Genomic DNA, 16,575 nt, shown 5'->3' on the forward strand with positions numbered 1-16,575 from the left:
CAGACGCTTAAATTACTGAGCTCTGATTATTTGATTGGAATGTCTAGAAAGCAGCTTCTGCTATCCAACTTTTCTTGCACAGGACAGAAGTATGTGTGTTCATATGTGCTTCGGTCAGAGACGAAAACCGTCACACGCTTAATTAACAATCAACAATTGGTCCCAGTTCTCCCACTGGCTATGGTCTTTAGGGATTGATATGCCTGGTGTTGTTGGCAGACTTATTTCTCAAGAACAGATAAGGAATGTACTCTCCGAGTTAGCGTTCTACTAGTTTGTACTGAGCTGAGGTCAGTCATTTGTCGTAAACACACTCTGATAGACCTCCTGAAGTATAATTGCATTATTATACAATGCATACCCCAAAGGGAAGTTTCACATTCAGATTTATATGATTATTTAATTATTTAAAGAAGATTCTATCGGCTCAGCACTAGGTTTTGACTTTTAATGTAACGAACAAGACGCTGTCTGCATACGGAATAAATCATTAATCTGTCCTGCTGTGGTCACCATGGAAACCTTGTATTGGTTCAGCCAGCGATGACGATTGCGCCGAATCCTGTTCACGTGGTTTGGATTAGTTCGCCCGAGAGGCCTGCTTAGGTTGCAGACGATACCTCCCCGTTGTACAGATAAGAAGCCCTTTGGTGAACGGACTGCAATTAATAGCAAGTCTTTCGTCTGCTGTGTCTCATCTGTCTCTCCCCCTCTCTATGTCTCTGTATTTGTTAATGTCTGTATGTATGTATACATCAATGTGCGTTAATAAATTTATCGGCTGTATTTACTGGACGCGTGTACATGGAATTCATGTTTATCCTTCTTCCCTCCTTAGCGTTTTAGCTGTTGGACGGATAATGCCTCCTCTGATATTTTCTCTGCGTTGACGTTATGGAGGCTACAGTCGATGAAAGAGCAGTGATGATAATTATGTTAATCTGGACTGTTGTCTGAGATGTCTGATAGTTGGCCTGCGGATTGGGTTCGTGTTGTGTGTAGGCGCTGACCTTTGGCCTGGAGTATCGTCATTTTGTTCTGACGTCACACTACTTTCACGTCACACAATCTGTCATTTTGTTCTGACGTCACATTACTCTCACGTCACAACATGTCATATGTGAAGCGCCATGAGCTTGTCCACAGGGGAGGATACGCCGCTATACATGCTAACTGTTATTGTTATTATTATTATTATTATTATTATTATTATTATTATTATTATTATTATTATTATTATTATTATTATTGGACCCGCACGACGTAACCGTGTATCTTGAGAACGAAAGGGCTGTGTATTCACCACCATTTTAGGAAATAGTATGTCTCGGTGAGCTTTACTCAGCCATCAGGAAAAAAACTTGGCATCACACTATATCTTTATGTCTTTTTCTGATAAAGATAAAGTCACTTTCCTTCCTTCTACCTTATTCTAGTTTGTTTAATACCATGTCGAACTAGCACTCATCATGTTAAAAGTAACATTCTAATGTTAGAATTAGCGCACGACATGCTACAAATAACACCATGTTGGAGCTAGCGCACGTGCTAAAAATAACTCCATGTTAAAATTAGCACTTAGCGTGCTAAAAATAACGCCATGCTCGACTAAGCACACGTTAGAAATAACGCCATGTTAGGGTTAGCGCACAACACGATAGCATTAGAATCATGTGAGCACATACAGTCTACTGATTATTTTCCATCTTTTTTTCTATTTTCTGAGTTTTCCAATCTGTGACATTATTTTGTAGGAACATGTATTGTTTATCACTATTCCTTTGGACATCTATACTTGACAATAAAATCAGCAAAAGGTTAAATGGTGTCTGCTGATATCCAAAGTAACAGATAAGTTATGTAGAATAAGAACAACGAAACCTAGTATTTCTAACCGAATTTTTTGAACGTGTCTGTAATTCAGCGCAAACAGAAAAGTTGACCTACTTCTAACATACAGACAAACTTTCTTCAAGAAGGTTACGTGCTTCTGAACAGAAACACACCTGAAGAAAATGCAGAAATGCTACCTGCCATCTAAACAAATAACAAACTAGCTCACAGGAAATGTCAGAGTGTGCGACATTAAAGTGATGACAGGTGGATTGCAAACACTTGCTGGTGACAATGTCTGACTGTCAGGGGGCTACTTGAGGCCATCGCCCCGTGGGCGAGCGACCCACTTACAATCTGTACTTTGCTGGAAACATCTGAGCTAATTCGGGGGGCTTTCATTCATTTGGAAACGATTTGTTCCTAATGCCCCAGCATGTGGCTGTCCTTATTTTTGTTGGGGACTAGATGAGGACGAGGGACGAGGGGAGCATATTAGAGAGGTCAGGAGGATGTGTGTCTTCCTGCGTGTAGACGTGGAAAGAACAAAGAATGTGAAGGACAAAGTGAAGAGTTAATAAACAAGTGCAACAACAGTGTCACGACGCCGCCGGTGCCTATCGTTTCTCGCTCTCTCCAACTCACCAGCGGGTCGGACAATTGCGCGTTCTTTCGTTCCAATTGAAGAATGACTCGCCTGTACGAGTCTGTCTGTTTAATGATCAAAATTACCAACCAAAAAAAAAATAGATCCTAACTACAAAAGCAAAACGGTCTCTAACACCACAGTTCTTCCTTCAATCTCCACTTCTACAAAGTACATCGAACACCTCACACACTATAAACTCACTGTCTTGACACATACGTTCACGTCTCCCTTTCCGCTCTCTACTTTCTTCTTCTTCCACTCGCTATCGTTCTTCCTCTTCTATCTACTCTCTAACGTCCTCTTCTTCTAAAAATGTCCTCTCACGTCCTTCTGCTTCCATATCCCTTCTCAACGTTCCTCTCTCTTCCCTCACTATTTCTTTTGACGTCACTATACGTCATTTTTCACGTTCTATTTAGAGAACGTCCATCATTCGCACGCTTTCATCTACACACGCGCCCAGTCCTAGCACTCTGACTAGATCCATGACAAACAGTTAAATATGCTTTGATGAAGCAGCATGAATACAACGGTTTAGTAAGTTGGTTGTTGTTTCTCTAAACTGGCTCAAGTCTTACAAGAGCAGTTTGTTGTGACTGATGTTACTGTCCTCCCAACCTTAATTATTGCATCTCCGCGCGTCTAACCCTTACTACAACGGAAACACATCCCGCTCTTGCAGAGCATCCCAAAGCAATGCTGCACGACTTGCTCCACAGAAATCCCAGCACGAACCCTTAACATAATTACTAAAAGGTGTGGACTGGCTTCTAAGTACTGTGTCGTATCCAGTATAAGATGGACAGCCTTGTGTACTGTCACTTTGATGGCTATCTTCCCCTAACTCAGATGGCTTCTTTGGTTACTTGTCCTCTTTTTTTCCATTCTGCATCAGGCAAACTCCTCAAGGTCCCCAAAATAAACCAGATCTCTGGGACACTGTTCTCTCAGTTTTGCTGTCTCTAGTGTCCGGAAGTCGCTGCCCACTCAACAGAGAAACACGCATAGGCTCGAAAGTGCCAGGTCTCACCTGAAAACTTTTCTTTGTCTTGTTAGTGCACTTGATTCATTTTGAGAGGGTATCTACTTCTTACTTTGCTCTCTCGTGTGCCTTATTGCCACTCCCTCTCCTATCCTCGTGGGCTGTAAACAACCCTTAGCTGGCCGTGCAAAGTAGTGACCAGTGTCAAAGTAATCGCTGATTACATTCGTCTGGTCAGACATGACGTCACGGTAAACACTCAAAGATGGCGAAGAAAACATGGCCTTCAGGGCCAGCAGCATCGGGTGTTAATATGAGCGCGAAAACACGCATTCTCATATGTTCGCCGTGCCAAACATTTGGTATACGTGAACGCTGGATAATCGGGTAATTTCGGATGGTGAGTTGTCTCCTTTTTTTGGCGTAATCGTTCTTTTCAGGGAGTGTATGATGGTGGTACAGAAGGTTAGCGCTGCTCACCTCTGGCATCAGGTGTGTCTGAAGTTTTCGAAGATTATTATTATTAATAGTAATATTTGAGAAAATTGCTGGGAGATTCAGATGGCATCATTTGTCTTCACCTGATGCAGTGTCCCTAGACTTAATGTGTCTGCCCGCCAGGCGGCTAATAGCCTCGGACATCTCTTATCTCCCCTGTAGAGGTGATAGTCTTGTGTATCACGAGGACCATTCGTTTGTTGAGGCGAGGACCAGGAAAGTATTAAATAAGCTTGACACCGGATGCGTCCGCTTTTGCACGAAGACCTTTGTTTACGGTATACGTCAGCCAGACAGGACATTGTGTCAACACACTGTTTTGGATCATAATCACGATGTCTTGGAGAGAAGGTATTTGTCAACATGTTAAGCCATTCTTTATATTCACAGATACTCACCCCTTCTTGCTGATTGTGTCTAGTGAAGACTCTGCATTAATTATTAGGTTTTGTGTGGAATGCCTTTGACCTTTTCGAGGGGAAGGAAATTCAAGATGTTGTCGCCTCAGGTGCTAGACGGCAGAGAGAGGAATGATTGATTTGAAATTGTAGAAATATTTCTTCTTGATCTACCTCAGGAAGATGAAAACTGATTAGAAAATTCTTTTCTTCTTTTATTACATATTAAAACATTTTTATTGAAGTGATCGAATAGCTTCATCCATGTTGACAACACATTTAGATGTTTTGAAGATAACTGGCTTTAATGGCTAAAGATCGGCGACCATTTCTGATTTCTTTTAATTTTCTCTGTATTAGGTTTAATGGGTATAGACGAGTCCCACTGACCTTCCGGTTTTACTCATATCTCACATTATTACGAATGTGTGTTTACAATAGGAACTCCTTAACTCGTTTCTTATTTTAAAATTTTGATTACCACGACTTTTAACGCACCTTCAATATAAATTTATATTTATACTGGGCGGAATTTCAACTTACATTTCTTTATAAAACAAAGACCTAAATATAACCGATGCAAAAATACTGAAAATATTCCGACCATCTGTTCATTCAAGGGAGTTTAATAAACGCCCACAAGCCCACGCCCCACTCCTCTCTGTTAAATGTGATAGTACTCGTCTGTTCCTGTCACTTCTATACCTTACTTCACGTGTCAATACCTCACAAATCACTCGTGTGACTGGTGTTAATGAGCATTTACATTAACTTACAATATACTAAAAGCACTTAGACCCGAAACAACAACATATTTTAGTGAAATAGTTACATCCCTCTGGAGGTTTCAACTGCTTGATTCATAGGTCCTCAACACACATCTGATTTGTATAGCAGTCGACATCTGAACAGCTTACACCCACTTTTTTTTCTCTCTCGAGAGAGAGACTCTTCAACATTATTTTCAGTAACCAGTGCTGCCTTCATTTAATCCTTTCTCGTCTGGTAACTCGCATTCACATTCTACAATCTTAACTCTCTTTTTCGAGACACGAGCGTACGTCCATGACAGTCCTGGTATTCATGCCACAGTTGTGCACGTGTCTTTGCTAATATTACCTGTATGAAAGCTAAGCCTCTGGTGTTTTATTGTTGTATGATTATACTGTATTGTCGAGTGCATAAAGGTTGATTAAAATGCATTGTAATTAAGCTGTTGTTGTAAAGGAGGCAGCGACAAGGGAGACCACCCAAGGAGTCGTCCAGCAGCGTCATTAGGGTTGTCTGCGTAAGTCAGAGTAGACAATTGCTGAGCAGACTTTTTTTGTCTGTGTAAACAAACAGCGGCGGTAGCAGACGAAAACGCAGATTTAACAAAGAATTAAGTGTAGACAACTTAGAAAGGGAGGTAAAAAAGTTAAGAACTTCGAGATGTTCGTTAGGAAAGACATGGCCATCTTGACGGCTAACAAGGACTGGTGGAAAGAGATAATTAGGTAGGAAACCTTTGAAAGAGAAAGGAGAATTTGGAGAGAAAAAAACCTTTCAAACGAAATAAAGAACTAGTTAGGAGAAGTTCAAAGGAGAATTAAAAGAGACAGAAGAAGAAAAGGAAAAGGAGGGCGAGATAGAGAGAGAGAGGGGGGGAGTATAAAAAGAGTGGTGAAATGAAAAGGAGAGATAGAACAAGAGACAGGAAGGGTGAGACTGGCTAGACAAAAGCTGCGTGCGATCGCTTAGGAAAAGCTTAGAAAGGCTAGAGAGAGGGAGCGTTAGTGAGCGAAAGGGAGGCTATGTCGAGCCAAGCCCCAGTACGACGACAACATTGACCGGACTAACACTATTCACCACTCTCAGTCACTCCCAAACGTTCACATACCACCTCTCTTGAGCCTAGATTCTTCTTGACCTGCTTCCCACCATCCAGGCCCAGGTTACGGCTGTCGACCACGTGGCCACGCTTACCTCAGTCTCATCCTCTGACACTGCATGAGGAAGCAAGGTGGATGATGCCAGGCAAAGCGAAAGTCGCCCCATGCTGCAATGCGCGCAGTCAAAGGAAGGAGAACAGATAGCCGTCATCAAAGAGGCGAGTAAGTCCCTCAGGTCAGCTGTAGGGACACAAAGGTCAACCAGCTGATCGTCCCAGGCTAACGACCCGATGTGGGAGAGACAGTCAAGCATGCAAGCTAATCGCATCGACGCAACTCCAACACATATTATGATCCGGGTACTGACGACAGACAGTAGGTACTTCCCTACACAAATAGTCTCATGACTGTCAGGTTGGAGATGACAATCAGCAAGATGACACCGAACTCGAGGAAGAAGAGTCGACGAAGGGTGAGACAATCGTGAACCTCATCGGACCGAGTCAATCACCTAACACTAACACTACCCATTTCTTGGGTGATTCTTTCACGTATAATTCATTCACACTTTATTACATTTGCTAATATTATGGTCTTTATTGAGCGGCAGCAAGCAGCTCCAGTACGGGGAAGGTCTGTCCACTATTGTACGTGTTAGGGTTCCTTGTCGACGTTGGTCTCCCTTCAGGGTGCCCCTGTTAGGTATCTGTCGATGATCAGGATGACAGCCAACAGGAAATCTTACCTGAACGAGTATCGGGGGTTAGGGTGGAGATGATGAGGCTCTGTACAAAGTTATTTTTGCATCACTAAAATTAAGAGGAATGGCTTTGAGTTCTGCTGCGATCACCCGAAGCTAGCCATGGGTGGATTCTCTTCTAGACTCCCTCACGGTCTATCCAGAGACACAGTTCTACAGACATCCACCTTCTATGGTGGTCGAGCACTTGGCTTACAGCCTAGTTGATGTCCTTTGTGTCTAATGTACTTAACATACATAAATTGTAGTGTAGCATCGATGTGGAGGTGGCTGGGCTCTCTCGTCTGTGGTAGGACTTAGATCACGTGATGTGAGTCAGCAGTCGAAGAGACGCTCTCCTCCCCCAGCCACCAGCCATCAACTGCAAACATGATTATCTAACTTTTCTCGTCATTCTCCCGAGAATTCCGGTCCCTAGTTATCCTTTCATCTACACTTACCATAAAAAAACGACTGAAAGGAATAACCTGCTTGAGCAGCTGTAGAAATGCAGGCTTCTGTCAGTGAGATAAGCTTCTTTAACGTTTGGTCTAACAGCTTTTGTTCTTTTTGTTTATCTGTTTGTTTTTTGTCATTTATGTTTAGTTTATTCATTACAAAATTCTCTTCAATAACAAGATTATCATTGCTGATTCCAATTTGATAGAATAAAATTTATTTTTTTATACGATAACGTTCTTCTTAGAGAAAAGAATCATAAAGTGCTTGGTTTATTGCAATTATGTGAATCTTCATTTTCACGATTGTCCTCATTTGGATCTTGAACAGCTTGGACACCAAGAAAGACTACTTCAAATCAATATATTCGATAACTACCTTCCTTTCCTGTGTCTGGCGAATCGGACAAAAGACTGTAGTGAGGTATGTACAGGTTCGATTTTTCAGCTCATCCAACTTTGCTTTTTCTTAATCCCACAGGCAGATTCCTTTCTGGGTGAAAAAGACACTGGGTAAAAATCGTTAACATGGAATGTCAGAAGCTTAGGTTACAGTGCATCCAAAAAATGATTTGTGTCTCTGCTTGTATACGTGTGTAGGGCCTGCGCGTGTGCGTGCGTGTTGCGTTCGTGAGCGCGTGGCATACTGCGCAAAAACTTTGTTTGTCTACTTCGATTTCGTTTTGTCGTTTCTATGTTTTCATTAAAAGCACGTTTCTTGCTGTGATGTATTACTTGAAATATGATCCACTTGAAAACATTTATTTACTGGTTTATATTGTTATGCCTAGTAAATAGAGCCATTTATTTTATTTTTCTGGTTGCAGTGTTCTCGTGTGTGTGACGAGGGAGATCCGTTTTTTCCCACCTGTGTAACAAACTGTGTAAGTCACAATAAGGAGGTATAACTCTGTTGATTATTAGCGAATATTGAGATAAAAAAAAACACCAAATACCTGCATGGGCTAGAGTCCAAGAGTACAAACTGATCAATACACCCGTTAGCGTTCGATTCCATCAGGAAGAGCTCGATACTGGCAGGCAAGGGTGATTTAGGGAGGTAGAGAGAGAGCTTTGAAATGTATAATCAAAGTTTTATTAACCACATCCTTTACTAAATTAGATTATTTTAATTATGACATTAGCTCATGCCTTTCCGTCCATTAAGCTGCCTCAATCTCAATCTTTGATATGTCTCAAAATTAGACAACCAGCTCCCTTTTTGCTAAGACCCATCACGAGCCCCTGTTTTTTTTTCTGTTGAAGATGTGTCTGGTGGCGGTGATTAGATGGGGTGGCCTCCTCTAAATGCCTTACCTTCCCCTCATAAGAAAGGGTTGTTCTTGAGGGTTGTTCTTTGTACTGTCACTTGTGAACATGCACACCCCTTCCTCGCACTTTTGTTGACTTGCTGCAACTCTAAAGACTAGTTCTCTGTTATATTTGTATACTATTTAAAGTTTGACATATTATAAACTCATTATTTTTGTGATTATGTTCAGGGCTTCTGCTTACGCAAAAAAATTGCGTACAGTACGCATTAAAAGTTCGGAGGACCCCTTCAATTTTCGTCAATGGGGTCCCCTTCAAATTTGGGCGAAGAACAGACTTAAAAATCTGAAGAAGGGGTCCCTGGGACCCCAAAGAATTTAGCCTTAGCAGAAACCCTGTTGTTGTTTTGGGTGATATAGGGATTTCCAGGATACGACGGGGACAGGGATACGACGATGAGTGGGGTTGGGGTGGTGGTGGTGATACAGAAGATGTGAGGAATGATGTGAGTGTTGCTTGTTTGTATTTCAGTCTAGCCAGGCGTGTCTCCAGAGCTGCGCCTTTCTAAGGACAGTGCATCGCGAAGAAAGTGCCAGTGAGTAACAATATGCTACCTCATACCAAGCACTATCAAGCTATCAAACTACCAAGTACTACTGTACCACATTATTTAAAACATAAACGTTCTGTTTACGTCCGTTCACACCACTGCTTAGTAAATTACCTTGATGAACAACATTGTCCCGCTATATAACCGATATTTCGCTTGATAAAAATCTACTTTTAAAAACAAATTTGATGTAACCCAGCATTAGTGAAACAAAAATCATAGATGCTTTCGGCAACATCTGAGAGGCTTTAATTATCAAGACCATGGGTGTATTTCTCCATAAAGGCTTGTTTTTAATGTCTCTGACCTGAGCAGAGCTCACGTCCTCACCTAGTGATACCAGATACAGTGTAGCTCAGCTATTACAAGTCTTGTACAAGCTTACATCCTCCAGGCTACACCTAATGTCAACATCAGTTAGTTTTCCCTCGTCCACTTTCAGATCGACATCAGGCTGAGTGTCGTAATTGGTGGTCTGAAAGCAGCAAACTAGTCACGTGAGCTGTGGGTGGGTCTGAGCCATGAAACACATCTGCTTCTCGCTAACTCCTCGTTTTGCATTTGAAAATGTGTCTTCATCTCCCCTGTTGATTTATCAAAGTAGCAAGGAAATATCAAAAGTAGCAAGGAGAAAGGCTTGCGAATAACTGCCTTACACTAACTACAACAGCATCTGAAGCAAGACTTGAGACAACGATCCTCTCAGACTATAACAGACAGAAGGTTGAGTGCAGCGACTAAACTACAGAGTGATGGTTGGCTGATGGTCATGGCAATATGGTGATTTCAATATTATAAACATGTGAGCTGCATGAATATCCTAAGAAGATTGCCATCAACGTCGTTTTGTCTACTTACTGTTTCAAAGAAAAGTATTGAATGGCAAAACAACAAGTAAACAAATTGCGAGCAAAGCAATATATGTAGCTGTTATGACTGCTCATTGACATAGTTGATATAGTGCTGTCTACACTCATCTCTGTACTATTTCCAGCCTAGGTCTCTTACTTTCTTGTAGTTTCGGATTCAACTCGCAATGAAGTGATTATCATTGTATTTCTTCTCTTTTGTGTGTGTGGAGACGACGGACTGTCGCACGCTGACGTTCGAGAATGATTAGCTGAACAGCGCACAAGAATAACCTGTGGTAACGGCCCATTCGCTCAGACATAAGCTTTGTACACGCAGACTTGATGGGGACCTTAAGATATTTTAAGACAAAAGAGTTCTTTATCGGTTGAAAAGCGTGGGTGCTCTGGAGCCAGATTTGTTTTAGGAGATTATCAAGTGATCTGATTTAGCACTTCAAAGACAGAGAAAAATAGGAAAGACACTTCTTTTCTTGAAAATAGGCTTTACTGAGAACAAACTGACTTGGAGACAAAAAAAAAAAAACAACAAAAAAAAAAAAACAAACACTACCCATGATTCATTTCGGCTGTTCCAGGAACGTGTAGTTAATTTTGTGGTTAAAAACAAATCTCTGAAAATGATTTATTTTTCTCGTGTATTTAAAATCCTTTTCTCTAAGTCCAGAGACAGAACTTCACTGGACACTCCGTTTTTTTCTCGCAACAACTGTAAGCCATATACTGTGTCTCCACTGGAGGTCATGTTTTGTAGTCATAAACAAACAGATATTTCGATGTAAATAAACATCTAGGAAATTCTATTGTCTGATAACTCTTTATTGATGAAAAATACCGATGTCTCTTTTTAAACTGCTTCTCGATTTCACAACATTTTTTTTCGTCTTTAAAAACGAGCTCGGTGGCAGACTGAACTTCAAGCGGCTATTCTATAAATATAGAATGTGACCAACCTCACCATAAATGTATTTCTTATTAACAGCTTAAACAAATGTGAAGTTGTCCTAAAAAAGTATGAAACATAAAAAGTTGGCTTTTTTTTTCATGTAGACGATTTAAAAGAAAGCTGCATCCATGTTGTAAGGTCTGTCGTGAAAATGAGCTCAGTTCAGTCCCTAATAATGGAATGTAGGTGCAAATGTGTTTTTACATAAGCTACCTGCAGAAAAGGTTGCATAGTCCCCTGCTGATTGGAAAGGTGGGTTACCAATGCTTGCAAGGCATCTTTGTGTCTTGTTGTTGATGAGGTGGCGGTGACAAAGCAATCAATCAGACAGAATGCAGTTAGGCACTGATGAAATTACTTGGACAAACATTTCATTTAGAGTGGAACTACAGAGAGACAGAACCGCCGTCGGCTTTCATTACTAGATAAATGTTTTGAGAACTAATAGGCTGGATTTTCAGTCGTTTTCTTGAAGCATTTCTACACTCCTTGACAATGGAGATTGAGGGAAAGAGAAAGGGGTGGAGCTAAAGGATAGAAAAAAAAATAACCAGTGAGTCAATGGCCGAGAACAAGGTGACATGTCACAAAACGTTTTACGCTTTCTGATTAATTCACTTCCGGATGCGCAAAGGGAGGTGTCTGGTCACTGGGTCAGACGAGCCTGAAACTCAACATTCTGATTCGAAAGACGAGAGCACGTAATGTCGACGTAATAAAACAAGACCACCATCAGTTATTTCTCCAGCCTTCTTCTCATTCCATCGTTTAGAGCCCATGGTTGACTTTCCTGCCCCTGACTGTGATTTAATTGTATTTTAATAGTTTCCCGGATGCAGATTACAATGGGCGACGATGACATATCTATGCTCTGTATTTGCAGGTCCTTTTAACTACACCAGGGCCAGATTGACTACCTTTGCTGCCAAAAACCTGACGGTGTCCAAACCGTCTGTCATCTGCAGTTACACGGAGATGCTGAACGCGAGCAGCACTGCGAGGTCGTTGGTGCGCGTGCGCTGGAATGTGCATGACGTCACAGGGGCCTCAACGTCCGTTCCGCTTGCGTTGTTGTGGCGGTGACCAGCGAGCACAACCCCAACTCTTGGCATATCGTTGGAAAGGTAAACAATCAGCAGCAAACAAATTGCATTATAAAGCGTTTTGCGTATTGATATTTTTAAAAAAAACCAACAAAAAACACCATTGTTTACCAGATGCAGTGACATTCATAACTTTTGATGTCGTGGTCATCTTGTAATCTTCTGTCTTCAAACATCTCACGTAAAACGGTTCTAAGAGAAGGTTTATGATGAAACCCATTAATAGATGCAGAAAGAAGCGAACACGTATAAAAGCATGTACGACTGTATGTGTCGATCGTGTAAAGTCCGTCGTCACCATGGAGACATCGTTTTTGTTGCAGACCAACTTCAGCGTGATACCGATACTCAATCTCATGCCAGAAACAAAATACAAGATCAAAGTTCTTGCGGTGCATGCAGCGGGCTACGTCGATGGGACCGTTGATTCGGACTGGATACAGACACCTCCAGGTAGCTGTATGGCCGATGTCCGTAAGATTGTTTTGTGAATTTTGTTTTCTTAGGATTTTGGGGCTTTTTGTAGCCTTTGTAAAGTGGGAAAATGCGCTCTATAAATACCGACGACGACAACGACGACGATGATGATGATGATGATGATGATTGCTGGAGGAAACCATTAACTTTCCCACACAACCTGCTGTAAAGTTTTTCACTAGCTATGATTTTTCGAATTATCAACTAAATATAAGAGTAAAACTTAAGACAATGTTCTCATACTTCAAGCTTTGATTGCTTGTATATTCTTGGTTCTATTTTAATTGAACGATTAGAATGTAGCTGACAGTAACGCACATGTTGACCTGTTTGTTGCAGTGAGTACTTACCTGGCCACACCGATAAACTTTCGTGTGACTCGACAATATGTCCGTGGAGCCAGTCTCAGAGCTCTCATTGAGTGGGAGCCACCAAAAGGTGGGCAACTGCTTTTCCAACTCCTGTAGTCTGACTTTCTCTAGGCCACGTGTCACTGTAGGCAGTAGAGCGTGAGAGCGATCACGTGACCTTTGTTCTGCGCGAGGAGTCTTGAAATACGCCATGAAACAGAAGCAAACAGAGCCAAAAATAAAAATAAATAAAAATAAAATATCAAGAGAAATATTAAAGTGAGAAGGCTTTCAGTGTCAGTGTCAATAACACTTTTCCCGTTTTTAATATTTTTATATTGTTTGCATTATTCATAATATTTATGACATCTGCAGAATTTTACAGACAGACAATTCCAGTTCAGTTTTATGGAAATGATAGAAATATATGAGGAGAATAAAATAAATCTAAATATTTTGAGTAACACATTCTACACATTTTTGTTTTAATTTTCTCATCACTAACAAAAAAAAAAAAACAACAGTGTCAGCATTCAGTGAGAAACAGTTGCCCTATTTTTTATTCTGCAGAAACGGGAGGATGTTTTTTTCGTTTATACGCGATGCCGCCCCAAGGAACCTATGACTCCATGGAGACACAGGTGAGAAAGAAGAACGGCGATAGCTTCTGATTTTATTGCTCTTCAGAGATATTGCAATTTTCGATCAGTTTCTAAGTAAAAGTTTAGAAACGTGCAAGTATACATAGTCTCTTTCTCTCTTTATCTCTCTCACACACATATTCATAATCGCGCGCGCTCGCGTATAATGTCACAAAGCAATCTCCTTCGGCTTGTTTTTTAAAAACCAATATTTCAATATATTTTAATGGGTCAGACATCTTTTGCTTCTGTCTTCAGTTCTGGGGAGAGCTGCGCTATGAGTTACGATCTCTTCAGTTCAGTTCAGAATACTCTCTAGAGGTCTACAACTTCGACGAGAATTTCGACATGCACAGCAAGCCAGCCAACCTGTCCTTTCGCACAGCTGATTGCTTGAGCGCCGCAGAATTCAACTACAACATCTGCCGTGAGTCTTCTTGTGAAATGTGTCGACAGTATCAACTAATATTAGTAGATTAAACTACCGGCTGGAGACACTTGAAAACATCTGTTTTCCAGCGTCCAAGCAAGGCGAGGACCATATTTGTGTAATGACCCAGTAGATGACTAGTGGCACAGCCTGAAGTAGTATTCGGGAACTACTACGCTGCCCATATCTTCTTGAGGTAAATTAAGATAACTCTACTACCAGATTAGCAAATGGTTAGCCATTCCAGGGAGTTATCGATTTAGAAGAAGAAGAGAAGAAGACGTTTCTAAGGATTCTGACGACTCCTTGGCTTCCTTCATTTTGTTTGTCGCGTGACTAATGGCCATGGTGAAAGCCATCCCTCTCTATCCCTCCTATTTTCCTTGCAGCACCCGAGAAGCCAGAGAACGTGAGCATCCGAAGTACGGCGATGTATGCGGACGACGCTGAGCACCCGGTGAGTGACATCCTGGTCACGTGGGACCCGCCTCGCTACCTTCGCCATCACAACGCCATCAGCAACTACACACTGAGCTACTGGAAAACCCCCGACATGCACAACGTTCGCCTCATCCTCCCGCACCACGGCAACCTCGTCCTCCCTGGGGTGAGCAGGTCACGTGGTCTTAGCCACTGCTGCTCAACACAATTTAATTCATTTTAGAGTTTCATTGCTGTTTCGGCTTATTTCAATCTCAATGTTGACAGCTATTGAGTGCTCAATCTGTTTATAAAATTGAGAAGTTAAACATTTATTTTCACTGTCGTCTGTTGTTTTTTAGTTTGGTCGAGAAGTTTGTTTCTCGTTAATACTACATTGCACTACAAACTACATTTTTTTTTTGCCGCAGACAACCACTAATTCCACCATCCACGGTTGCCATTGGGACTCCGTGTACGAGATTTACTTGACTGCCTTGTCCCCAGGAGGCAGAAGTGAACAGTTCAAACAGACCATCACTCTAGGTAAGTGCAAGTAAGCCACGCCACCAAGTGCACTAAAAGTGCAAAGGTCAGAATAACATTTAATCCTGATGTGGCCGTAGATATTAAGCGAGGGTGAGACATTGCCCTGGGGGCAACACAGGGAAGTCAGTGATAAGCGTCTTGTTTCTAAAGCTATAAAGTGGTGTCCAGACACCACAAATGTTGCTCTAACCCATTGGCTGTCGTTATGAAGGAGTGGCAAAAGACTTAGCATTGACTCATATTTTTCAAAGAGATGTAAAACGAATTTTTCTAGCACCCATTTCCATATCAATGATTCCTGCTTGAATTTTGACAAAGCTACAAAAGGTTTATAGCAAAGAATCCAGGTTGTCCCCAGCAGGCACGTCGGGGCAGGAAAGTCAGCTTTTCAGAAACAACTTTCAAAAAGTTTCCATCTCGAAGATGGCGCCAGCAGGAGTCATCACGCCTGAGGTGCAGGCAAAAATTCCGATGGTGATTGGTAGCGAAATGTCGGTGATGAGCTCAGCGTGGGGCTGTTTCCTTTTCGAAATTGGTTTCCTTCTAGCAGACTTCAAGACGAAGGAGGCTTTAATAAATTAATTGAGAACCCTTTGAACATTTTGAATGTACGCTTAGCCTCATTTCTTCAGATAAGAATCTGCACCTCAGCCTCTTGTACACGTGGATTAAAATCATTTCTTTAATCCATTCCAGCCTGCTTAGCCACATCATGAAAGATCCATAGCACTGAATGGCACTAATTAAGGTTACTAATCTGCTTTTTAGCGCTGGCAATGTCCATGTCTTTGTTGGTCATTGTATGCCTTTACAAGGATTTCAGCACTCTTTGGGCATTCATAGTGACCGTCTGTCCTGGTTCAAATCCTACCTGAGGAATCGAACATAGACTGGGTGAAGAGTGTGTACGCAGATGCTTTTGCCCTGAAGCTTGACCCTCAGGGGTCTCTCCTGCGCCCAGTACGTTCCCCTCTGATATCATCTCTGGTAGTGTCATGTCACATGTGACCTTCTCTGATGATACACAGCTCTAGAACAGACTACAGATAAACGACGACAGGACTGAACTGATGCTGACTTCTCCCAAGAAAATTTCTTAGTCATCCTTCTCTTCCTCTGTAGGCGGTCCGGTGGCGCAACGGTCAGCGCCTGTCACCAATACAGTGAAGGTTGGCTGTCCTGAGTTCAGCTCTCGTCTCGGGAACTCTTTTTTTTTCTCTCTGAATGTGGCATCTGTTTACATGGTTGGCTGCAATGCCGTGATATAACCTTAGTTGCTGGCTCGGTGTAAAACACCAATCGTCCCCCTTCTTTTTTTATAAGAAATTGATGTCTGTCTCCTGCTTTGTACACAAATTAAGTCTTTTTTTTTAACGAGTTTAGACAATAACTGGATGCGTGTTATGCACTGGTCCAGGTACCCCTTTAACTAAATATTAAACCCCAAATGTTATGTTCAGTCTGTGTTTAAACCAGGATG

At 41.7% G+C, this 16,575-nt stretch overlaps 1 protein-coding gene across 1 annotated transcript in view; it reads left to right on the forward strand.

Moving 5' to 3' along the window:
- Window positions 1–422: 422 nt before the first annotated feature.
- LOC112563991 (tyrosine-protein kinase receptor torso-like) overlaps window positions 423–16,575 on the forward strand; it is a 31,528-nt gene continuing 15,375 nt past the window's right edge. The window contains exons 1-11 of the mRNA XM_025238495.1: window positions 423–650; window positions 7,760–7,852; window positions 8,256–8,312; window positions 9,232–9,295; window positions 12,009–12,249; window positions 12,552–12,681; window positions 13,045–13,143; window positions 13,626–13,696; window positions 13,955–14,123; window positions 14,516–14,733; window positions 14,978–15,092. Coding sequence (XP_025094280.1) covers window positions 12,585–12,681; window positions 13,045–13,143; window positions 13,626–13,696; window positions 13,955–14,123; window positions 14,516–14,733; window positions 14,978–15,092 — 769 coding nt within the window. The 5' untranslated portion in view covers window positions 423–650; window positions 7,760–7,852; window positions 8,256–8,312; ... (1 more) ...; window positions 12,009–12,249; window positions 12,552–12,584. The remainder of the gene's footprint in view (window positions 651–7,759; window positions 7,853–8,255; window positions 8,313–9,231; window positions 9,296–12,008; window positions 12,250–12,551; window positions 12,682–13,044; window positions 13,144–13,625; window positions 13,697–13,954; window positions 14,124–14,515; window positions 14,734–14,977; window positions 15,093–16,575) is intronic.

The sequence above is a fragment of the Pomacea canaliculata genome, linkage group LG5 (assembly GCF_003073045.1).
Source record: "Pomacea canaliculata isolate SZHN2017 linkage group LG5, ASM307304v1, whole genome shotgun sequence".
Classification (NCBI taxonomy): domain Eukaryota; kingdom Metazoa; phylum Mollusca; class Gastropoda; order Architaenioglossa; family Ampullariidae; genus Pomacea; species Pomacea canaliculata.